The following is a 25,527-nucleotide window of genomic DNA, read 5'->3' on the forward strand; positions in this document are numbered from 1 at the left end:
AATGACACTGTTATGGTGGTCATAGTGGAATATTTTTGCATAACCTCTGTAGCACAAGCGTCTTCAGCATTTTTTGTGTTGTCTAAAAGCTGCAGAAAGAGGTCATTCGAGGAGGCAGCCTGGGGTGGAGTTGAGGCAGAACCTCTGAATTGTTTCAGAGAAAAGAAAGTAACCTGAGAATAGCAATACTGATGTCAGGGAACTGTTTTCTGGTGATTTGTTAACTGTTCTCTTACTGAAAATGGAATGGAGACCACCTTTTTTTCAGTGTAGTGGCATTTTGATGGGAAGGTTTTGTTTTTTCTGTTCTGCTGGCATCTGGTTTCCCCTCTCTGAAAAGTATGATGTGCAAATTTGGAGATATTAAAGGTGGCGTGTCAGTGCTAAATATGTCGGTATTTATTTCTTTTCAGAAAGAGTACTTGTGGGATCCACAGCAATAGTTAAGGTTTTCAGTGCAGATCCTGAAAGGGGTCTTACCAGCAGAGTCATACTTTAGAAGTCCTTGAAGGTTTTTTGTTGTTAGGGCTCTTTTCCTTTTCTTTCCTTTTTTCTTTCTTTCTTTTTTTTTTTTTTCTTTTTAAATTCTGTTTCTTTCTGTTTGAGCAATCAGCAATTAGCACAGCACTGATTCCTGTGCTGAATTCCAGAATTCTTTTCTCAGCAATACAGGTGCATAGAGGAGTGGACTCTTGCTTCAGATAAGGAAAGATAAGAGTTTGGCATGTGAAAAATGAGAGTGGAAAAGTGCTTTGTGACATAATTAGCTGTTTGTAATAGCTGGGTGGGTGAAGGAGGTGGTATATACTTCTTTATACCCTGTAATCAAAGGAATTTTTCTGAGGAGCTCATTTTCCTGGAGCCCGTGGTCGATACTCTATTTTATTTTATTGGCTTGTAGTGTAGTAAGGTTTAATTTGTTAAAATGCTTGTCTAGGAAAACAAAAAAGTTCTTGTTGCTGCATAAACTGCTACTTTTGCTGAGCATGTCTCCTACTTCTTGTAATTTGTGCAGTGACTTGGCCTGAGCTGGAGAGGCTGCAGCTGTCCAGTACCAAGGGGATCGTGGTGCCAGCTGCTGGTGGACAGGAGACTTAGCTAAATATAGGAAAACATGGGCCTTTTTGTGGGTTCTCTGGTATTTCAGTTATTTGAAAAAGCTCTGGGAAGAATCTTTGTGATATGTCTGAGTGATGTGAAAGCAGCTCCCGTACCCGTGTGTGCGTGGCTCTGCATGGTGCAAAAACCCAAGAGAAGATTGTTGAGAAATCCAAACAACCCTCGGTTGGTCTTTTGCAGCTGCAGATTTTTGGTGTTTTGGAGAACACCTGCATTAAAAGGCCAAGGCTTCTTTTGGCTAAACCTTCTTTTGTACATGAAAAGACATGGATTTTCTACCTAATTCTCTCTGCCTATACTTGCTAAGCTGCCATTCCAAACTTGAGTTGAGACTAAGTTTGGGAATTTAGGCAAACAAATTTCAAGATTTTCAGTAATGCTGAAGTGATATCTCCTATACAATCTCTGAATTTTTCTAAAGAATTTTAAGTATGTTTTTGGGTGTTTTGTGTTTGTATTACATCTCTCTCTCGTGTATAAAATTGATCTCTGTGTGTTATTCAATTTCCCCTTACAAATTTCTTCAGTGTTTCACTTCCTCAAAGAAAATAGTGACATCTGCTTTCTTTTCCCTGCTGCAACAAAATTAAAGCATAAGTTTTTGCGTGCTTTTCAATGTAAAATTTAATTTTGGCTTTTGCTAAAGTGTAGAATGAAGACTAAGGTAGTTTGCAGTCTCATTGACTGGGAAATGTAGCTAAACCAAATAAATTTAGCCTTGTAAATGTAGCCATACCTAAAAATGTATCCTAATAAATGCTGTTGGCTGAGGTTGGAGCAACAACCTTGAGATAGATCAGAGTTAGTGATCACTGCCTTGTTTTGAAGTGCAAGTAACAGGATGGGGGATGCCCAGTGCCACAGGCAGAGGAAAGCTGCATTTGGTGATTTTCCCCTTCCAAGACCAAGTTAAGGATTTACATCTGTTTTTTTATTGTGATGCAGCAAATAATGTGCAGACTGCTTTAAATTACAGAAGAATTGCTATTAGCACAAATACATGGAGCAAGATTTCTTTGATAAAAAGGTCCACATCTTCAACTTGTTGGCTCAAGGTTGCTCTTTAAATACTTTGTTCTGTGACCTGAATTACAGAGGAAAAAAAATGCACCATTTAAAGACATGGTTAAAGCCTATTTGAATTACATTTTAGGTGTGTTTCCTTTGTCTTCAGTAACCTCTGAATTGGAAATTTTGCATCTCTTAATTTTACTAAGCTGATTTTTATTCTCAGATAATAAAGTTCCAGGTTTTTGGTTTTTTTTTTGTTTGTTTGATTTAGTAAAACCTCTTTCTTAATTATTAGTTTTCAATAGGCAACTGTTTAAGTGCTGCCAAGTGATCCCTTAGCAATGAGTAGTACTGTTCTTGTTCTTTCATTTGAGCTGCTTTGGATGATTTCTTTCAGCATGCTTGGATTTTGTCATGCATGGAGGACTGAGCATCTTTCACAGTGGCTGCTGTAGCAATTGCCAAGCAAACAATATCTTTGTTTTAAGCAAGAAACATAAAATACATACACAAAATAATTAGTCTTTTCACAGACTCAAATACATGACAGTTAATATGTCTGCCTTTAAATTTAAAAGGTCTACACAAAAATACAGCCCTTAAAATGCATGTAGGGTAAACCTCTCTGGAATTTGAATATGACAACATTTTGTATACTGTAACTGCATATATATCTGTATATGTATGTAACTGTGTGTGGAGGCTATTTTGTAGCCTGTTTACTGCCTATTTGTTCCCTGTGGCTTTTATTTTAAACACTGTTTCACAAGTTTCAAACTGTCACTTCTGAACCATAGAAAGAAGTTCCTGGAGTGAATGGAATAGCATTTTTTTCCTAACAGGCTTTTGATAGGGCTTTAGATTTTGAGGTGGGTTCTAGGTTTGGCTTGGAAAAGAAGGTTGTTTACTCTCCAGCAGTGTTAAATCATGTCTGAGCAGCAGAGGTACAGGTCAGAACAGTTCTGGGAATACATTTTCTCAAATTTTTGTTGCTGTTAAAGGTAGCAGATGGAGTTCTTTCTTAATCATCTTTTGATCTTCTTTGTGCTCTGTAGGACAGAGAGATGGAATTTGACATGCAGAATAAAGTGCTAATTGCCCCCAGAAAGCTTTTACTCAATTAGCTTATGGATGAATGGGGAAGTTTGATAACTTGGCAGTTATGCTTTGCTGACTGGACGCAGCTTTAGACTTATTGGAAATATAAATGAAATGTCATTTTGCTGAGCAGAAGATGAGAGGCCAGTGCCAGGCAGGGCAGGGGGTGAGGGAGGAGGTGGCTGGGGCTGGTGAAGGAGTGGTTGTCATCCCACCTCTGTACTGATGGTCACAGTGCTGCTCTGTGCCAGTATTTCCACAGGTATTCACATTTTGGGTTTGCCTGATCTCTCCTGGGTTTTTGGCCCACAGGTCCATCCTCTTGACTGCAGAATGCTTCATTTGTTCCTTTCTCTCCACCCAAGTGACCTGCATTGTCCTAGAAGCCCAGCTCTTGCATTGATTGGCACATGGTCTGTGCTGTCATGAGGATGCAATCTATCGATTGCTTTAGAAAGGAGAATCAGAGCTGTGAGCTGCTGTTGGAGGCTGGCTTGCAGGGATTGTGTAACCAGATCCTGGCAGAGGGGCAATGCAGAGCTCTGTGTAGGGCAGAGGCACTCTGTGCTGTGGACAGGTTCAAGGTAATTATGCCTCAACAAGACTACACATTTTTTTTCCTCTGCAGTCTAATTACCAGCCTTCAGGTTCATCTCCTGCCAGTAGCCAGCAATTTCTCCTGTTTATCTGAGGGATTTAGAACATCATTCAGTCACTGCATTTACCCTCTTATCATGAAGCAGACCATACAACCTTCTGACTTTCACTTCCATGTCAAAGGGAAAAAAGGAGTTTTATGGTGTGCCATTAGAAGCTGCTCATTTGCTGAGTTAAGAAGGGCAAACTTGTTGAGACTTGCTCTTGCATACTTTACATTGCTGATTGCTGCAGTAAAACACAGTTTTTATACCCTGGAGTATAATTATTTTCCATAAAATTATCTATAGCAATGCTATTTTATTTTATGGCCCTGTCTCTGTTTGCAAGCTGAGTAGCCCTGAGCTTAGTTACTGTGTGCAAAGTCCACTCTGGATTTCCGTGTAGGAGGTCACATCTGAGTCAGGACTAGGAGTAATTCAAGAGGATGGCATAGCTGCTGCTGTCTCTGGTGGAGGACAGCACATTACTGTTTCTCCTCTGCCTTCTACCTTTGCATTCAGGAGCTTTGTCTTGCTGATCCTCTTCTGAATAGTATAATTGATCTTACTTTTTCTCCTACTTGCTGTAGTATATATTTGTGTCCAGAGCTGACACAAAGGTAGAAGTTTGTTACTTGTCTTGCAGATCTGATTTTAGAACCTCCTGCTCCTGTGTCTTTTTGGCTTTGTTCTGCTAAGGTCTTAATGTCCAGTCTGTGATTTGACAGTGTGAAGTGTTTGGCAGTAGTACCACTTGACCACACCCATCCCCTCAACAGCATCCCTTCCTTTCCTTTGATTCCTGTTTGTGTTCTGCACCCTGTGCTGGGGCATGGCTGTTTTGAGAGCATCACAAGCCAACCCTTGCTTCAGCTCCTGCGTGGAACTTTTGTCTTGTCTTCTTTGTCTAGGCCAACACAAACCACTCACTCTTGATGTGTTTCTGTGTTCCAGGAAATCTGGTGACGATGTCAGGGGTTAAATTCTGTGACACGGTGGCCAATCATGAAAGGAGGTATAGCTGAGCCATGTTTGGTAAATCCCAATTCTGTGTAAGCAGACAGTGGGATGATTATCTGCCTTGTGTTAAGATGCCTTTTAGCACACATGCAAGGAGCTTTAAAGCTCTAACTCAAGGCAACAGAGAGAATTATTTAATTGCAGTATTTTGCCTTTGCCCTTTTAAGACACTGTATTGTAGACTTTTTGGTAGAAGCATGTATTTAGCAGGAGCAGACTCACTATCTTGGGGTGTTTTCTGACTTAGATTGTGTTCCAGCTGCCTAATTCCTGACTGGTGAAGCAGAGGAGTGATCTAATGTTGCTGATTGCTCTTTGAAGAGTTTCTCTAAGCTATTGTGTTATACCCACTTGCTCTGATGCGCTTGCAAACAGATGAACTTTCTGTAAAATGATGGTAAAAGCCACTGTGGCTTCTCCAGACATCTGACTACTTCTTGGTCTGTGCTGTGTTGTACTGTGGGAAATGTGTTGTGCTGTTTTGGGAGACTTGTGGGCTCTTTGTAAATGTGTGTCAAAATATTTGCATGTTAGAAGAACAGTGGTTTGCTCTTTATCATGTGCAGTGTCAGAGCTCTCTCCACCCTCTGAGATGTTCAGTGGGAAGGAGTTACTCCCTTTGCTTGGAGAAGTATCATGCTGACTGGTAATTTCTCTGAGTATTTTGACCAGAGTTGTAGTGAGTTTTGGCTGTTTGTAGCACTTCACAATGAAAGGTCATCCTTGGATATGCTTAACTTTTATTTTTCTTTTTTCTTCCTCCTCCTTGAAACACCCTCCCCCTTTCCTTTTTCCTTGGCTTAAAAAAACCCCAAACTCTCATGAACTTGGTTTCCACATGGAACACAGTACTTCTCAAATGAAAGAAATATCTGATGTTCAGCACTTTCTGTATGAGTTAACTGACTGAAAACTAATGACATTCAGGGTTTCACAATCAGCTTGTAAGTGGTTACCAAAATCTTTTTGCTGTCTTCCAGGAATGGATGATAGTAGATAGATGTCTGTAAATGTCCATTGTGTAGTATGCAATACACAGAATGTACATACACTGAAATGTTCAAAGTAATTAAATCTCCTTCTGTCATTTTCTGCATATCTGGAGCATATTTAGCATCCTAGCTCTTACCTTATTTCTTTCCAGTTGTTCCCTATAGGAAGTTTTTTGAGCTGGTGGCAATACTGGCTTTTAGTGGTCACTGGTCCCATCTGCTTTCTCTCACTCCAAGGTTTGTGCCTGTGCAATTGTATTTTTTTTTTCTGTGTTGAGCTGGAGGAGGGAACAGGTACGTCCAAAATACTGGTGTGTGTTTTTTGGGCTTTTTTTTTTTTTTTTTTTGTTGTTCTCTCTTTTGTGCTATAGAAGCCATGTATAGGGCTGAAAAGAATTTTATGTATTTGCTATCAGAAAGAAAGGTGCATTTGAATTGAATATTGCATGGAATCTGCATACTGGTCTCATAGATGTATGTTGCAGTCCTTCAAAAAAGAAAGTGAGAACATTTTATAGCAAGACAAGAGGCTTTTCCTGAGGCAGGGAAAATACCAGGATGCTGCTCCCTCTATTTTGATAGAAGGTGTGTTGTATCTGAGGTGCCCTCATGCATGTGAAGGGATGGAGTTTCAGGGAGGATAATTGTGAGAAATGATTTTGGAGTTGTTCCACATGAAAGAACCTCTGAAGTGGATTACAGTGAAATAAAGGTTGTTTTTATAGTGTTTTTTTGTTTTTTTGTTTTTTTTTTTCATCTGGCAGTGACATGTTATATTATGAAAGCTCCCAAGTCATGTGATTTCCTAAATCCAATTTCTCAAAAGTGACTTGGCATCTTTAATTACACAGGTATTCCTGGTGACTGCATCTACCTCAGCATGTAGATAAGTCTTGGTGAGGTGTGTGCTGGTATGCAGAGAATTTCCTTGTGAATGGGCAGAATGGTGGGGGCTCTGGTAATTATGAAGTGCTCAGAATCAGTAAGTTAGTTTTCTTGTGTGTCTTATATAAACCTCCCATTTCATCCTGCTGTTGCTAGCTTTTTTTGTGATCTCACATGTGGTTCATCCATTAATGGGTCATCCTATTCCAATGTATTGAAGATGGAAAGAATCAGTTCAGTGTTTTCACTTGAAAGCTGAAATGCCTGCAGGGCTAACGTCACAGAGCTACACTTCTGGTGGCACTAGCAGGTTTAAAACCCTGTCTGGTTCCACACTCAGCAAGCAGCAGATTTGTGGCACACTTTTCTTATTGTGCAAACAACTGCAGTGTGCCTCTTAAATGTGGCTGGGCTTGGATTTCACAAGTAGCATTTTCACTAAGATCCTGGTATTTGTGTATTTTCTCAGTGTTGAAAGGATTATAATGCCAGGATTATATCAGTGTCAGCTTAACTTTCTGTAAGGACCTCTTGCTTCTTGGAAGAGATCAGTCCAATTCAACATTGCAGCCAGCACTTTGTCAGAGCAGGTAGAAACAGTTCTTTTGGAAATACAATATTATTAAAGTTGACCAATCCTCAAGACTTCACAGAGGAAGCATTTACTAAAGTATGTGCTAAGAGCTGGAAGAAGAATAATGGTAAACCAAGTTACTGAAAATGTCAAAGAACTATTGCTAAAGGGTAAGTATTTTATGTTGATATTAGCACCTACAAAGAGTTGTGTTCTGAAACTATCAGTGTATCTTAACTGAAAAATAAAGTCATAATGCTTTCTGAAACACAGGGTTATTAAATTGTTAAATCCTTCGAGTTATGTAGGGTCAGACAACTTGATGGGTAAGGCTGTTCTCTAATCTAGTTTTAAAAAGTACAGTGGAAGTCTTCACACATGTTTATCTAGGGATAAATCCAAGATCTGTGCTTAATTGTATACTTAATTTTGTACTCTGCTCCAGCCTATCTGTTGCATAGGATGTTGTTTGGGAAAGTTTTGGCTGTTCCTTTCAAGCAGAGCAAGAGCAAGTGCCATCTTTTAAACTCTGAACTGGTTCAGAGGAATGACTATATTATCAATAATACAGCTTTTAATTTCAGTTTTTGGGTACAATTATTCTTTGTGTCACTTTTATAGGTGCCATCACTGTTGCTGGCAATAAGTGTGTACTGCAGTGTAGTATGTAATAAGTCTTAAGAATCACGGCTTTAATAGTTGGATAAAATCCAGTAAACTCAAAACTATATTGACAGTGTCAATTAACAGTGAAGTAAATAATGCTATTACATAGCATAATAATGTTATAATAGTGAATGAACAACATACAGTGTTAACGTGAGCACAGATGTCAATAGTTTGGTGTTTAAGCTGCGGTTTCTGATGGAAATTGTGTCTGGAGCAGGCATGGGAGTGTTCAGTGTTGCCAGTGAAACTGATTGTTTGAGCCTGTGTTTCAAGCACAGAGGATCTCAGAGCTCTCCAGGGAAAGGTCCGTCCTTTCTTTCTGCTGTGTTTCCCTCTCATAAAGCCTCATTGTTGTGTGGGTTCCTATCTAGTGCGGCTTTATTTTCGTAAAATACTGGGATTTTACAGCTGGGATTTTACAGCTTGTGCTTTCTGCCACCTTCAGTGAAAATGACCTGGTAGCCCAAGGTCTTGTGTGAACTGGCATTACCAGATTTCAATTGGTTATTTCATTAGCAATGCCTAATTTGCAGTGTGAATGAGTTTTGTCTAACTAGATGCAGTAGTGGTTATTTCCTGTTTCTCCTATTTCTGGTGTAAATACAATAATCCTGTTAAAAAACTCCCACACCTAAACCAGTCCAGTCTCAAAACAAGAACTTAGTGGAGTTTTCAAAACATTTTGAGAAATGTTTTTTTTTTTTTTTTTTCTGAGCTTGGAATGTCACTTTGCTACTTTTGTCTTTTTCCTACTGCAAAATAAAGGAATTATTGTTTTCAGTTTTTAAAAATATGAAAGTTAAGTCATGACTTTGTGTTTTTTCATGAAAAAGTGCTTTGCGTACTACTGACTACTTTGTAGCTAAAGGGAAAGTAAGTATTTCTTGTTATCAGATCCCGTGTTGCCAGCTGCCTGTTCTGCTGCCATAAATGAGTTTGTAACCAGATTTTCATTTTAGAAATTCTTTGTGTTTCTGGCTAGTTGTGTGTTGTCCATGGAGAAACAAGTATTTCTAATAGGCTGCCTTTTTTTATTATTGCTTAAAGTTATCTTTATTTTGGACTGCTGCTGATGTTGGATTAGGATTTTTGCTAAGTTGTTGAAAGTAATTTAAGAAAAGAAGCAATGTCTGATTTCTGTTAATGAAATGTCAAGGTAGTAATATCTGCAAAAGCATAATTGTACATTGAATTATTTGGTATAGTCTCATGAATGAAGCAAGAAAAATATTCCATAACAGTTCTGAGAAGGAATGAGTTTTGTTTAGTCCAGCCACATGTGAGGAACCACATGAATAGAAGCAGACATGGAATGTATTTGAAATCAAATTATTGTCTGCATGTTTCTTGGGTTATCCTAGAAGAACAGTCTCTTGGTTTACTGCAGCAGTGCTCCTGAGTGCTTGGCTGCTGAGATGTGCAGATCCCAGGGTTCTTGGACTGCTGGCAAAGTCCAGGAAGCTTGTTGAGGATTTTCTGTTTCTCAGCAATACCCAGACCTGCAGGTCTTGACGGCCTGTGAGTGATGAGCAGAACACTGTGAACATCACACAGCCTTTGGGAGGAACAGCATGAGCCTGATCCTCGTTGACATCTGGGAAATTGTGTCTAAGAGCTGTTAAAAACAAACCAAACCCCCAAAGTGTGATAAAAATGGACATGCACAGCTTTTTGTATGAAACTTGATCCATAAGGCTGTGAACAAATGCCCTCAAAATAACCTGAGTAATAAAACCTGATTGTGCAATAATTTCTATTTGAAGCAATCCCACTGTTTCTCCTTTTTTTTTTTTTTTTTTTTTCTTTTTCCCTGTAGAATACCTAATGTGGGTGTATTCATTTGCTTCTAGGTCTTGTGAGAGCAGTTAAGTATAGAAAACCTATTTTGATTTTGTGGTCAAAAATCACAGTAAATTGTGTCTTAATTGCCACTTGTGTAGAAATTTGCAGAACATACTGGCAAATGAAAATCTGAGAAAGCGCAAATAAATCACACAGAACTAACTTGCTTTCTGAAGTGGGATACATTTTGCCTGTCTTAAAACATCTATAAATCGGTTTTATTTAGGTTAGGCGCTCTTTAGAGGTAATTTGCAGCATGTCAAGGTGCATGCACAGGAGAGGCACTCCAGGGGTCAGCTAATTGAGCCATCTCCTGAGTGAGAAGTGAGCCTGTGTGATTAGTTGGCTTTAACAGCCTGCTGTTAGATTGCTCATATTAAAGGAAACCTGCAGCAACTACTTGGGTATCAACTCTGATTTCTAATCTTAGATTCCAGTGTTACTGGTAGATGAAATATTATAAATATGAATATTTTTTTGTTGTAATTAAAAAAAAAAGTCAGATCAAGTAGTGCTCCCTGTGCATGAAAATGGCTCAGTTTGTGCCCTTAACTATCACAGGTTTTGTAGCCAGTAATACTTGTGAAATAGTGTCTGAATAACAGCAAAATGTGGTGTTGGCTGCTAGACAGGCTATTTCATCACAGTGGTTGTTACTGTGGTGGACACAAAGGAGCCTGTACATGCATAGTACAATTACAAGTGAGATACTAACTTTTACACCGCTCCAGAAATTAAATTACATTGAGGGGAGGAGTGTTGGGCTGTCTTTGAGCTAGTTTTCTAGGAAGTACCTGCTGTTTGTTATTTATAAAGGGGTAAGGAAACCAGCGTGTTTCTTGGTCAAGCTGAGCATTTCAGTTCCAGCTCTGACTTGAACTCTGATTCACAGTGAAATTATCTGAAGAAATTTAGTCCCTCACTTAAGACTTGGTACCTGAGGCAGGGAGGATTGTGGCAGCCCTGTGTGCCACCCTCACCTGTCACAGCAGTGTCTGGAGCTTTGTGCAGCTTTCCTGCCTCCAGTGTGTTGGAGATGCTGGGAGCAGGCTGTGCGTGCCTCTGCCAGCTGGCATGGGCTCTGCTATGATGTGCCTGGAGAAGCAAAGTGGCAGAAGTTTCTTATCAAAGTTCAGCCCTCTTCAGAGTTTGCTTTTTCTTTAATGTTTTAACCTCGCTATAGCTTAATTGGCATTGCTCTGTTCACGTTGTTGTCTGTGTGGGTGAGACTAAAGCTGGTCAGGCTCTGTCCATCTGTGCCTTCAGCATGTCTTAACTTGCCAGGTAGATGAAGCTTCCTTAAGAAGTAGGTGAGCATCTCTGGATTAGTCATGTCCTGATGAAAGAATCTGTAGATTTTTTAAAGATGCACTAATTTCCGCTTCTTTATCTGAATGTGGTGAAGTAGGGGAGTGGTGTTTATTTGTAAGGGCGTTTAGAAACTGGCAGTAGAGAAAAATAAAACCTTGACAGGTCAAGTCATGCAACTGCTCTTGCCACCTTCTCAATGATTATTTTAGTCTGGCAGAGTAGGCCTTATCATTGTGAAGCTTCCTGGTCTTTTCTTTGCAATACTGTGTAAAGTATGTATCACTGTGCCTAATTGTTCAGCTTTCATTTATCCTCACTAGTCTGTCTTTTAGTTACTTTCATGTGTGCCTTTTGTTTGTAATTGTCTCTAAATTCTGAATTTCATCTCTCAGTTACTTAAGGAAACACAATGGCTTGCACAAAAGGCTTGCATTCAGCATGCTCAAGCAGTGAAACTCTGTCTGGCCTAATCCTCTTCCAGAAGCAAAGCGGTAACATGAATAGTGTCCTCTGTGTTCTTAATACTTTTTAATTTTTTTTTTTTTTTAGTAGAGACAACATTAACCTTTTGGAGAAGAACAAAGTAAAACCAGTCAGTAGAATATCTGCTGTGGTTTAGTCACAGTGTTTTTTCTTGGCTGTGACGCAAAAGTTTGGACATCCATCCATTTATTATTGCTTTTGTTCTGTTTCCTGAGCTTGCGTGTTTGCATGTGTGGGAGCATGCACACTTGAGAGTTTTAGGTTTTGTTCCATGGATCATCTCTGATGTTTTAAGGAACTCAGGTGATCCACAGGATGAGGAACTTGTTCTCTGGACCTGTGCCCATATCTGAGTAGGGGAGTAGAATGTTCAGGGAACTCTGCTGGAGATGTTTAGATAAACTGTATAGTTGATGTGGTGTTTGCAAATAGAATTATCTGGTTTGGAAGAGAACTGGTAGCATTCAGAAATAAAATGCCTTAATTATTGAAAGATAATGAAGACTGAGAAGCAATGAAACAAGCGAAGAGGAAACATTAACCTACTTGGAATACAGCTTGAATACCTCAAAATTTGAGATTAATTAGGGACTAAGGCAAATAAATTATTCTCTGTTGCAGAGTATTTAGCTCCCTCTTTGAGAAATGTTCCTTGCAAATCAATCTTGAGTGATGAAAGCTAACACCATAGCTACTGGCCAGGACCAAAGACTTGATAACTAAGGATGTGGAAAACTGTGCACATGTCACAGGATGGTGCTTGCCCAGGAGCCTCCGTGCTGCAGGATGTGAACCGTCCTGGGGTGAAGCTGGGGCGAGAACTCCCCAGAGTAGCTTTCCGAGGTCACATCCGCTCCCTCCCCAAACTGATGGAGATAACGCGCTCCTCCCGTGCAAGTAAGTCTCTTTGAAGCTGCTGCTGTTGCTCACTGGCACAGGGAATAAACTGGAGACAGTTTTTCCTTGTGTGAGTGTGGTTTCTGCCCTGTGCTGCAGTCTGGTGTGTTTTGTCGAAGTACAGTTGTGATTGTTGTTGAGGAAATGGTGATTTGCTGGAGGTTTTACTCCTGAAGTGGAAACACAGTGTGAGAAGAGGGAAAGTGAGAGGAATGCTTTGGTTTAGAATGTGTATAAAGAAGAGATTGCATTGAATGTGCAGCTGTAACGGAGGTGATTTTTTGGCTGTCATTTAATTAGCTGTATTGAAGTTAGCAATGTAGTAGCTTGAATCAGCACACATCTCTGCAGCTCCAGTTCTGCTTATTGGTGATGTGGAGCTAGGATGTCATTGTGAAGAACTTGCATGTAAACTTTCACACCTTCACTTCCTGTGGAAAGTGTACAGTGTTTGAGAGGGACTTAAAAGTGGCACTTCGTTAGATCAGCAGGAAAGTTCACTTTTATTTTTGCATCGCCTGCAGTAATTCATATGTATGTTATTTCAGGACAATGGAGCTAGTGCTGTGAATGTGGTAAAAAGCCAGTTGTACTTCTCTATCATCTGAACCATCAAGAAGAAAATGTGCCCTAGCAATTGCAAAATCAATACTATATTTCCAGTCACTAGTTCTACTGAATTTCCTATTCAGTTTGGGATTCCTGAGTGCAGGATGGTGTAAAAAGCCAGCATGCCAAGGGGTCAAATTCGGAAGGACAGTCTAATGGGAAAGGTCTGAGTGATAATTGAACATATAAATGGAGAATGAAAGAGAAGATGGAGGCTCTTTAGAGAGAGAGAGAGGTCTTCTGAACAGATCAGTTGTGAAAAATTCACTGGTGAAGATGCATCTAAAAAATAATGACAGTCAAGCTGAAGATTCATTTTAAGTCACTGGTCTTTGTCAGGCTCAAGGAGATGGTATGAATCTTAACTAACTAAGGAGAGGTTATGTGGATTATGGTAACAAGGGCATTTTGAAAGAGCAAAATAATTTTCATCTTGCTTAAAAAACTGAGATTGAATGTATGAATGTATTTTGGCAACAGTGGGATTTTGTACATAAAATGGTTGAGAGTTTCTCCAAGTGTTATAAGTAAAAGAACACCCATTATGCTGACTTGAGGCAGTGATAAAGTAGGGTTCCCAATGGAAGGAGGAAAACTAAGGCAGCAAAGAATTGCTTTAAAAATCACTCAGTGATAAAAAAAAACAAAAACAACAGGCTGATATTTCAAGCATTGTCACCAGAACCAGTATATAGGATTTCCTATATAGTGTATAATGTTGGAATTGAGGAAACAAACCAAAATTGCTCATGACCTTGCTGAGTTTAATAAATGTAATGGAGAAGATACTGCAGAGACCAGAATCTTGAAGAATCAAGCAGACAGTATTTCTGTTGATGTCATAATTTGCACCATCATTTGTGTCCAATTTAATAAGTAAAAGGTGTATGGCAGATAACTCCATTTCCTCAGCAAAAATTGTAAATGTACTTCAACCACAACAGGATGGGGGGGGACTGCAGCACACACTGCAGCAAAATTGATCTGGTATATTCCAGTATAAGCATAACAAATACAGCAAGCAAGCAGCTTTCGCAGATTTTAACCTTTGCTAAAGTTGATAACCGTTTGATTTTGATGCTGTGTTGGTAAGCTTACTGCTGTTTTTCTAGTAATGTAAAAAATTCTGCAATTACAGCAAAGTGAGCATCTCTTATGTGTAGCTGGGGTCAGCAAATAAGCTGAGCCCCCTTGTTCAAGGCAGCTGCTAATTAACATTTTGGGGTTAGTTGTCAGAGCTGTGAGAAGGCACTCAAGGCACATAAACACAACAGGCTGCTCTTTTCATATTTTTGGTCAGCTAAGTATTTACTTATAGAAGTTTAAAAATCCCTCTGTTCTTTGTGAATATTGTTTTTCCAACAGTTTTGTTCAAAGCACCTGTCAGCAATTTCCAGAAAATTGTGCTGCTTTCCGTACATGTGCTGCTCTTTTCATATTTTTGGTCAGCTAAGTATTTACTTACAGAAGTTTAAAAATCCCTCTGTTCTTTGTGAATATTGTTTTTCCAACAGTTTTGTTCAAAGCACCTGTCAGCAATTCCAGAAAATTGTGCTGCTTTCCATGCATGCCTTCCCTTCAGTAAGAGTAGGACTGAATGTTATCATAATTTTTTGGCTATAACAATTACTTTTGTAACAGTGTGGTTTGTGCTGATCACTATATATAGTGGAGGATTCTCCTCTTTGCCTGTTAGGTTAATTTTGTAAGTTGATTCAAATTTCAGAATGCAGAGAGATTTTCACTTGAATTGCATTACAATAATTAAATGTAGCCTTGTTGAATTGATTGCTGTAATAAGTGAAAAGATGCACCCAAAAATCCAGATGTTTATTCTCTTGCTTTTGGTGTATTCAGTGTAGAGTATTTTAACTTGTAGTATTTTCATTTGAGATAATAATGTCTTTTTTTTTTATTTTTAATTTCTGTAGTGATTATATCTTTTGTAAATAGAAAAAGGTATTCCTTGGATTAATCCTCTCTTAAGGAGATGCTCTTGGAAATAATTCATTTGTGTTGGCTGGGAGAGCAGGGAGTGAAGAGGTACAGGCAAAAGAGAAGAATTTTTGTTTCTTGAGCAGAGGGTAATGGGAGACATAGATCCAAGAACTTATTTTGAAGATGGAAATCAATTTAATTTTTTTCCCCCTCAGAGGTTGTTTTAAACTATAGTGCCCTTTTTTTTTTTTTTTTTTTTTTACTACTCACTACAGAAAACTATACAGATCTTCTATGTTCTTTTTTTCTTTTTTTTTTTTGACATTGTTTATTGCATATAGGAATGCTCTGATTCTAATTTTAATGTATATTATATTAGGTTTTAATATAGGTGTATAAGAGGAGCCTGAAGAATGCAGGGCTTAAATGTTCAAAACACAGTAAGGGTGTTGAATGTCTGGGGATTAGTGGGCATAGTGAATAACAAACAGCAGTTAAGAACTAAAAAGGTGCTTTGGGGGTGTTTTGTATTGTCATTACTTGTCTTTGAAATGTTCAGTCTTACTAAATGTATTGAACTGAGTTGGACACACAGCTCAAAGGATGTTGTTGTCATTAGGAGTCATTTCTAAATGCACAGGAGCTGTCCCAGTGCTTGCCGCTGTTCTGTATAAAAACAGTTACAGAAGTGAGCACACACAAGGCATATATAGCATTGTAGCTGTGACCCTACTTGTAAATCCTACTTTGAGGTGACTTCTTGTTGTATTTTAAGGAAACAGAGGAGTAGAAATAGAAATAACTCTGCCTTGAGAGTAACACCTTTGATATTATTAACATGGTATGACTTGAGATACTAAAAATAAATATGTTCAGTTAATGAAATGAGTTTTTTACCTACGGATTCTTCAAGGTTACAGTATCATTCTCTGGTTATCAAAATCTGCTTCTTTTTTTCTTCGCAGGTCATGGCAACCATAAAGAAAACAGTCCTTTCCTGAACAGTTCAGAAGCTGGCAAGGGAGGCGATTACTATGACAGAAATCTGGCCTTGTTTGAGGTAATTTCTAGCCTTTCTTTGTACTTCCAATGTGATTTGTGATCTTCCATGATGGGAGGGATTGAGCGCATCTTTCTCCCCCACGTGCCTTTTTGTGGGTGTCCATCTGTTGTCAGGGACACCAGTGGGCAGGGATATCCTGGGTGGTGACAGCTGGGTCTGTGAGGCAGAGTTGTAACTCTGTATAAATGTAAATATCTGCAATTAAGGAGGGGCAGGCACTCCTGCTGGAGACCTAGTCCATAAGCACAGGAGCACACCAGGTGTGCAGGCTCTTCTGTGGCACTAAGTAGAGGGAGGATGCACCAGGATCCCAAAGGCCATGCTGCAGTGCTGAACAGGAGGTACATGTTATCTCAGCCCCTTTCTGGAAGGAATTGTAATCAGGTTTTTAAACATATCAGCTGCAGGTCAGATCACAGGAAGGGATAAGAAAAGGGGTGCTTGGCTCATGTCATCCCTTTAGGGATGATCCCATTTGGGCTCAGTTTCTGCATCATGTACAAAGCACATAATGCTACTTATCTTACCAAAAACTGTTCAAGGTGATATCTAAAGATATGATAAAGCTGCAGACAGTGAAATCTTTCTCAATTGGTTTTTGTTTCCTGTGTGGAAAGTTGTTTCTTTTCACCATGCAATTCCTTATTGTGCTACCAGACATACAAGACTTTAATTTGAAAGGGAAAAGGAATGATTTTGTTCTGGGTCTCTTTTCATCCCCCCTGCCCCCAAACCAGAACCAGAAATTGGATGGAATGAATATAAAGGTGGCAGGCCCTCCATACGTGTGGCTTTTGGGAATTTTGTCTAGATCCACATGAATTAGATAACATAGTTTGGAAAATGTAATAAAATCATCAGAGTGCGTACATGTCTACAGTAAGCAGAGTTTAATCACTAAATCTCTGATTTGTTTGGCAGCTTGACCTTTTAAGAAGTGTATCTGTTGATGTAAGTTGACGTTAGAGATACATGCAAGCTACACATTCATTTTATCACAGTTCTAAGGCTCAGACTTCTTCATTGCTTTTCAGCACCTAAGGAGAATGATTCACATGGTGCAGACATTTTGGCCTTTTCCTATCAGAGTTGCCCTCCTTTCAGAAAATTAAAACCTCTCACCAGTGGTTGAGGCACAGTGAAATACTCTTGTCATTTCCTGGATGATTTTTCTGGTGTGTTCCCTGGTGGCCTCAGGCATGCCCAGGATGGTGTGATCCCAGCCACTCTGCAGAAATGCTGTGAACTGCAGAGGTTGATTTGTTGTCTTCTTCCACAGGAAGAACTTGATATACGACCAAAAGTGTCATCTCTGCTTGGCAAGTTGGTCAACTACACGAATCTTACTCAAGGTGTCAAGGAACATGAAGAAGCAGAAAATACTGATGGATCGAAGAAGAAAGTATCAAAAGTAAGTGAAGATTCTCTCCATGGCCAAAACTGATGAATGGGATGATTCCCTGTGTGATTTTTGGGGCCTCCCTTCTGCTTGTTCTTAAGCTCTCTCGGGAGCCATGACAATGTTGCAAAGAAATGCCATGGAAGCTGTAGGGAACCAGCTGTTACAGGGAACTGGGGCACATGTGGTGGGTAAAACTGCACTGCAGTGCAATTCCCTATGCTTGGAGTGGATGTAGATAAGAAGGCTTTTAGTGGGCTACAAATAAAAACTAAACAACCGCCCAGCTTTTTCCAAGGGCTGTTTTAGCTGCCCAGTGGTACCTGACACATCTCTACAAGGCTGGTAGGTGATGACACAGGGCTTGCAGGAGACAACACCCGTCTGGAGTGGAGGGTGGAGGTCAGATTGGACACCCTGGGGCAGCTCAGGAGTCATTCTGGTGTCAGGCACTTAGGCAACTGAATTCTGCCCCAAAGCATCTGCATTTAGATGGTTGGCCCATCAGGCTGGCCCTGGAGTGCCTGCAGCAGGTGAGGTTGGATTGCTGGTAGCTGATTTCTATCAGGAGGGCAGTGTTTAACTGCTCCCCTCTCCTCTGGCAGGGCTGCAGGTGCTTTGGTTACTGCTGCACCTGCAAGTGGTGTGATTGCATTTTATGGCTGGCAGGCCTGTCAGTAGGTTTACAGGTTCTGTCAAAAGAAAGGTTTCCAAAAAAGCTAAGATAGCACTTGAATTCTGCAGGTTTTCTGGCACTGCCCTACAAAGCTTGAGCCATTTCAGAAAGACATGGCAGTGATAATGTTGCAAAGCAATAGTGCTCTCATGGAGCAAGCATGTTACCCCATGCTGAATGCCCTTACTCACACTCCAGTTCCTTACTCTGCAGTTTTACACTGGGGTAACAAAATTGTTTTGTCAACGTGAAGCTTAAAATTCAATTTTATTTGAGACCACATCCACTAAAAGTGCTGCAATATTGTGGTTAATTTTACATCATGACAGGACTGAGCTAAGGTCACCTGGGTGAAGTAGCTGCATTCTGGTCCTATAAGCTGACATTAAAAAAGTAATTTAAACATTTTAATTATGATTTTCTTTTGTGTGGTACTTGCTATTATACTAATGGCTGAGTCTTATCCAAAGCTTTTACCTTCACATTACTAATAGGGAATGTCAGCTGCATCTCTGTTTTAGCATGCTTTTGGTGGGAATAATGTCAGGCATCAGTTGCTAATATGGTATTATTGCATAATCTAAATAATTTTCATCCTCTTGCTATCAGAAGCAGATTGGTTTTTTCCCTGACAAAAGTAGAATGGTGGAGGATACAACAGATACAGTTGTTGTGATCTTGAGGAAGTTCTGATCACTTTTGTTCTTTATTTCCTTATTAATTGCCTGACCAGAATACCAGGGTAAGATGCAGAGCGATCTGGAAGCTAGTCCCTTGCTTCCCTGATAGAAAAAGGATTGGGAGAATTTGGCAATGGGACTGTAGTATACAGTTGGTTAAAGCAAATGTATATAAAACTTCACAGGGTAAAAATGGGTCAAATACCATTGACCCATGGTATTTGGGTCAGAAATACTGAGAAAGAAAACTAAGAACATGTTTTCAACCCCTGGTAGAGTACTGTGCATGGTATGGTGTTAATATTTCTACATTTAGGTGTGATTCATGCTTGCATGTTTTCAAGATGTTTACTGCCATTAAAAAGGACTATTATCTTTATTAAAGCTTTGCTTCTATGGCAAAATGGAGTTCAGATTTAATAACTGTGTTTTCCTGAATTATGCTTTCCCATGTCCCAAAAATGTGTGTTCACAGACTTCTCAGATGTTTTTTGTAGGATGGGTTTGGTGACCTTTCCAAAAGTGACAGTATCATGCTGTATTAATATCTCAGTGTTTTCTGTGTAAACACTGCAGTTTCCTTTGGCAAACCTTTGTCTGCATGTCTGTCTCTGAGATAAATTTCATCAGCTGCAATATCATAACTGCAGCTTGAATTTCTTCTCCCTCTCTTGCCATGAGTAATATAAAATTTTGAACATCATGCAGAATATAAGACTGAAAACCTTGGCCAATAATTATAACCATTAAACCCAGGAAGTTTAGAAGCAGTAACTGGACAAGGGTATGGGTTGAAGATGTTCAGAAAAAGTGCAAACAGGATTCATCTACACACTTCTTTTTAGTCATCTTTGAAGTATAAATCACTGTTCTGCTGTTACCTTATCCTTCCCATCTGAGCATGAGAACAGAGGTCTGGCAGTCCATTCCAGCACCAGCAGCTCTGTTTTCAGTGGATAAATCACTGGTGACCCTCCCTTGGTGGGTGCTGCACTGGGTGTGCTCAAAGCTGCTGTGACAAAGAGTGACCTGCCTGTCACTTGCTGGAATTGGCATCTCATAGGCAAGAGCTGGAGCAAGGCAGATGAGCAGGCTCTGGATCTGATATTTAAAAATGATCTGAGGAAAGAAATCCTTTTAGTAAGTGACTGTAATTCTCTGAGCAGGTAAGACAGGTCTCAAAGTGAGGACCTTTTGGGACCTAGCACAGCCCTGCCTGCCAATCACATCCTTTCAAATTTGTTTTATTTTAGTGCAAGACATCTTGATATGAACATATAGTATCTTGTTTCAGCAACCCCACTAAATACTTTTGGTAGTAGCATTGCCTCTTAGGGTACACATCAGGTAAAATTGTCACAACTCCAATGTAATAAGGTGGAAATTGGATTGCTTTTTCTTTTCTAAACACAGTTTTGAAATAAAGCACTTAACAGTCACTGTGCTATAGAAATATCCCTTTCTCACGAGGGAAAAAATTAGATAAACTGGTTTGGTTCATGTATCTTTAACAAGGCAGTTAATTTCTGTGCTGCTGTCTGTCCTCATGCTGCAGAGCAACCATGAGAGCTGTCATTGCTGATCAATGTCCCTCAGCCCTGCAGCCAAGTGCTTTAATAACCCATCACACTGGCACAATGGAAATATGTCCTTCAGACTCAGATCAATATTTACATAAATTATGTGTCTGCAGCTGATGAGAGTGAACAGAAACATGATCCACATCACTGAAATTGAGACTGTTTTCGAGATTTTTCTGTCCCTTCTTGGTTGTTCTAAAATGGTGCTCTCCAAATTGTCTCTCTTTTATTTCTTTTATGCAGCATGGGGTGTTACATTTTTTCATGTGGTTACTGTTGAGGCTGAACATAATAATACTCTTACTTAAGGTCACATTCTCTTAAAATTTCAGCACTGGTTTAGTATCACCTAGTGATGAAAAAAAAGGATCAAGTCACTCAGATTACTGGTGTTAAATATTTCTGTGAACAAGCTGGTTCAAGTAATATTTGTAAACTGTTCTTTCTTATGAGTAATTTTTTTTTTCCACAGGATAAAATAATCCAGACTAAACTCTTATTCCTGAGATACACTTACTAATACTTGCTTGGGCAGACACTTTGGCATTTCCTAGGCTGCCCTGCCCTGCAGTGGTCTCACAAGTGTACAACTAATGCACAATTTCTCTTCCTCTGTGGGCGAAGTGAGCTTGTAACTTGATAGGCTTAAGAGGCCATTTAGGAGGGTGAGGGAGAAGATAATGGAGCAGTGGAGCAAAGCTGCAGGACCACATAGGGCAGAAGGTAGGAAAGAGATGAGCTAAAGTGGATTCTTGTGCAAAGGAAGCAGGTGTTGGGAGGTGTGTAAAGGGCAGGCTGAAATCTCACCTGCTTTCATGGTGTGTGGAGAACTGTCACGTAGAAAACACAATAACCAGGGTCCATTTAATTCTCCTGTGCAGGAGCAACAGGATGGGCTTCTTTTCTCAGATGCCAGTTTTGACAAACTCTTTAACTCCTTTATCCTGAGATACCCACATATCTGATAAATTCACTTGATGGGCTCAGAGATGTTGTGAGGCAGGGATTGATGGATGAATGGTCAGATAGATGATGATAAAATTATGTGGAATGTGTACTTGAGAGACAAAGTATACATTAATGTGACAGTGGGAAGCCCCTGTGCTGGGCAATATCAGCCCAGTGCCTGGCAACATGATTTAGTCCTTTCTGAGTTTATATTTATGGAGTTAAAGAAAAAGTGTGAATCAGATGAAAGTGTTGGAATCAAAAGTGTCTATACCTTCCCTTCCTTGAGGAAACAAGTGCACTGTAAATAATACTCCATGAAGAGCCTTCTCAATTATAGCACTGGAATAACTCAGTAAAAAATCCTTACCTTGCCCTGATCAGGCCACTTATGTAACAAGTGTAATTTCTGTTACTATCAGACAACAATTCATTTTGTCCTCATACACAGTCCTGGCAAAGCTGATCAGGTTAGGTATTTAGGATGGCAATTTGTATAAAATGGCAGGTGATGGTTTAGGGAATTAATTTGTTTTGGTACTGTGGCACTGGAACAGCTCTGGCCCTGTGCTTGCAGGTCTCAGAGGGTAACTCCTGCAAGTCCTCAGCACATGATTCTGTCATCCAGTTTCCTTCAGGAGGTTCACCTGAGCTGTGGTGTGTATGAGAAAAGTCTGGTTGATCTGTTTCAGCTTTAGTCAGGCAAGGAATTCAAAGCTGACTTCAAAAAATTCAGTCAGCAGCTCCTGGCACTTCTAACGAAGAACAGTTCAGATCATGTTCTTGGGCACAGTTTTGTTTCATGTCTGGCAGGGCAGGTTTCTAGTGAGGTGAGGAAATTCTGGATTGTAACATGTCGTTGCAAGTTGAAGCGCTAAATTACTTGGTTGCTTTTGACCTGGTGATCTTATAAACATGTGATTCTTTAAGGGTTTTGCTTTGTGTAATGAAATATACTCTTGAATTACCTTATGTAAAGTTTTTGGCACACATTTTATTGCTTGTCTTACATACTGTTGCTCTGGGTTCATGACTTCATTTGTCTATAAAGGTGCTATTTATTTTTGCATCTAGTTAATGCTGTGGGGAGTCAAATTTGAACAAGTTTTGTCATCTCCCTTTAATATCCTTCTCATTTGAATGACTGTTCAAGGGCTTCTTTAAATGCTGTCTATCTTATGTGGTTTGGAATTCATATTTATTTATAGAAGGGATGAAAAGGGATGAGCCTTTCAGAAGTGACACTCTCTATTCCCCCTGTGTTTTAGAATTCAGTATAATTTTAAGTGCAAAAGGAAACCTTAAAAAAGCAGAAGCAATGAAATGTCTTGGCAGGAAACCACAGAGATTTGGGACTCTGAAATGCTGCTGGTGCCAGGTGCACCAATGCAACAAACATTTTTATATTCCTTGGAATAAAGCCTTCACCAGTGGCATTTTGTTGCCATTATTTTGGATGATTATTCTGCAGGATGCTATGTTGAAGGCCAGTCATGCAGTTCTTGTGAAGTCATGTAACCTGCGTTTTCTCAGTCACTGTCAAAAGTAATTCAGAGTCTGGTGCTGACATTGAACTTAAGAAAGGGTAGAACCATTAGTTTTATATGAAATATATAAAATGGAGGAAAATACATTATCCATGTCTCCAGATTGCTTCCAAATCTTTTCTAGTTGTAACATGACAAAAGTGTGTTTTCCTTGAAAGTAATTTGAGAAAACTCTGGGCAGTAGGGTAAGGATCTATCTTGGGGTCTGCAGCACTTGACACATTTCATACTAAAAGCTCTATGGGTCTACAAAAACACCCCACATAAATATATCTCCTGTTGTTACTAGTCAGTGTTTAAAATTGAGGTTAATTAGTTAAGTATGTGACAGGGGCAGCATTTTGTTCAGAAATTCATGATTTTGGAGTTTATATTGTATTTTGTGGAAGTCCAGCACAACAGTATTTCAATGTGTCTAACTTAGGTTTCCTATTCATTTTTAAAAAAATGAACTTCAAGGCCTTTTTGGTTACCTCTGCTTTGAATAATTTCAGTTAATGGACGTCAACTATTTTTTTCCAGTCACCCAGCATGGGCACCCTGATGGGGGTGTATTTGCCATGCATGCAGAATATCTTCGGGGTTATTCTCTTCCTTCGGCTGACTTGGATGGTGGGAATGGCTGGAGTTCTTCAGTCCTTCCTGATTGTATTGCTTTGCTGCTGTTGTGTAAGTACTTAGGTACAATAATGCATGTGACAAAACCTCTGTGAATCTACTGGGAAACTTGGGGAGGCATCATTCTAGGTGCTTGTGTAAAGAAAAGTCAGATTTAAGTCAGCCACCTTTGCCATGTTCATAGCTGGAGGATTTTAATTTTTTTTTTTTACTGTTACTTCTAAACTGGCAAACTGTAGTGTAAATACAGTCTTATAAATAGTGTTTGTTCAGCAAATAGCTGTTTTCCATGCCTGTCCCAGGTGTGGGCTTTGCTGGACCAGCCTTGGCTGGATTGGCAGCTGTGCAGATGGAGGAACACCTGCATTCCCTTATCTTGCTTTGTCTGCAGACACCCACTGTTGGACCTGATAAAGCAGGGGCCATCTCTCAAACAGAAGTCTCAACAGCTCAGTGATTAAATTCCTGCTGCCCTTGTTTTCTTTTAGATAGTGAGAGAGAGAATAAATAGAAATGCTGTATCGTATATGCAGTGGCAGCTTTATTTTATCAAGAAATAAGCTATGTTTTAAAAAACAAATGTTGTTGACACAATTGCTTCCTTTTCCCTGTTTTCCCCAGACTATGTTGACAACCATATCAATGAGTGCAATTGCCACGAACGGTGTTGTTCCAGGTAAGTGTAGTTAGCAAGTGTCTCAGTTGTGTTAAAGGTAAAAAAAACCCCAAAACCTAAGTTGCTATAAGCTGTTAACATGGTTTTATTCTGGAGAAATTTGCATAATCCAGAATACTTAGCCTGAATTGATATCTAGTATTTCTTCTTGTTATCAATCAGGCTAAAGATCAATTTATTTGGCTTTTACTCATGTGCTAGCAAAAATGATACTTCAGTTGAACCTCAAATAGCAGATACACTGTATATAATTCTGTTGTATTACTTTTGTGAATATTTAAACATTTATAGCAATAAATTATAATTTTACTCTCACTTTTCTTGTTTCACAGCTGGTGGCTCCTATTTCATGATATCTAGGTCATTGGGCCCAGAGTTTGGTGGAGCTGTAGGGCTGTGTTTTTATTTGGGAACAACATTTGCAGGAGCCATGTATATCCTTGGTGCCATTGAAATTTTATTGGTGAGTAGTACCAGAGTAATCCTGCTTTAAAGACAAATAACATATAGAAAGTGCCCCAGTACTCTTGTCCCATATTTGCATACATTTACAGGAAGAGACTGTAAGGTCTCCAGTTCCTTGGTGTCCAGTTCTTTACCTCTAGTGCTTCCCTTTGGAAGCTGCACACTCTGAGTGTGCAGACTGGGAGCACTTCTAACAAGACAGATGAAAGTGTGGCTTAACCCAAGAGTCATGCTCATCTTTGTAGAGGTGGCTCAGTTGTACTGCTGACACAGAAGGGGCTGTTATCTCTTGACTTTTCCTGGAAAAGATTCCCAGTGAAGAGCATGCTGCAGAACGCAAAGTGATTTACATTTCTAGTACACAATCCCAGAGTTCTGTGCTGGTGTTCCTCCAGCTCACTTTTGCTTTCTCTTTGTTTCAGACATATATTGTGCCACAAGCAGCAATTTTTCATCCCTCTGGTGCCCACGATGCATCCAGTGCCATGCTGAACAACATGAGGGTCTATGGCACTGTGTTCCTCATCCTGATGGCAGTGGTGGTGTTTGTGGGTGTGAAGTATGTGAACAAATTTGCTTCCCTCTTCTTGGCCTGTGTAGTAATATCCATCCTGTCCATTTATGCTGGAGCTATCAAGTCCATCTTTGATCCACCTGAGTTTCCGTGAGTAATGTTCCTGGATGGGGCTTGTAGCTTTGCCTGTGGGTCTGGAATTTGGGCTGTAATGTAGGTTACTTAAAGCTTGTGCCTGATACATTCTTGAACCTATCTTTTTTTTGTGAATTACT

General features: G+C 39.6%; 1 protein-coding gene across 7 annotated transcripts in view; it reads left to right on the forward strand.

Annotated features, from left to right (window-relative positions):
- The window catches only part of SLC12A4 (solute carrier family 12 member 4), a 47,065-nt gene that overhangs the window by 4,366 nt on the left and 17,172 nt on the right, over window positions 1-25,527 (forward strand). For 4 of the 7 annotated variants that reach the window (XR_005954408.1, XM_041458599.1, XM_041458598.1 and 1 more), the window contains exons 2-7: window positions 16,052-16,146; window positions 17,429-17,560; window positions 23,502-23,648; window positions 24,219-24,273; window positions 24,606-24,736; window positions 25,161-25,402. Coding sequence is in view for 6 of the 7 variants with exons in the window: in XM_041458599.1 (XP_041314533.1) it covers window positions 16,052-16,146; window positions 17,429-17,560; window positions 23,502-23,648; window positions 24,219-24,273; window positions 24,606-24,736; window positions 25,161-25,402 (802 nt within the window). In the remaining variant the exon portion in view is untranslated. Of the gene's footprint in view, window positions 1-12,263; window positions 12,540-16,051; window positions 16,147-17,428; window positions 17,561-23,501; window positions 23,649-24,218; window positions 24,274-24,605; window positions 24,737-25,160; window positions 25,403-25,527 lie in introns of all 7 variants that reach the window. The other 3 variants (XM_041458600.1, XM_041458602.1, XM_041458601.1) reach the window with 1 other exon arrangement.

Source organism: Pyrgilauda ruficollis, unplaced genomic scaffold, assembly GCF_017590135.1.
Source record: "Pyrgilauda ruficollis isolate IOZ18807 unplaced genomic scaffold, ASM1759013v1 scaffold13, whole genome shotgun sequence".
In the NCBI taxonomy this organism is placed as follows: domain Eukaryota; kingdom Metazoa; phylum Chordata; class Aves; order Passeriformes; family Passeridae; genus Pyrgilauda; species Pyrgilauda ruficollis.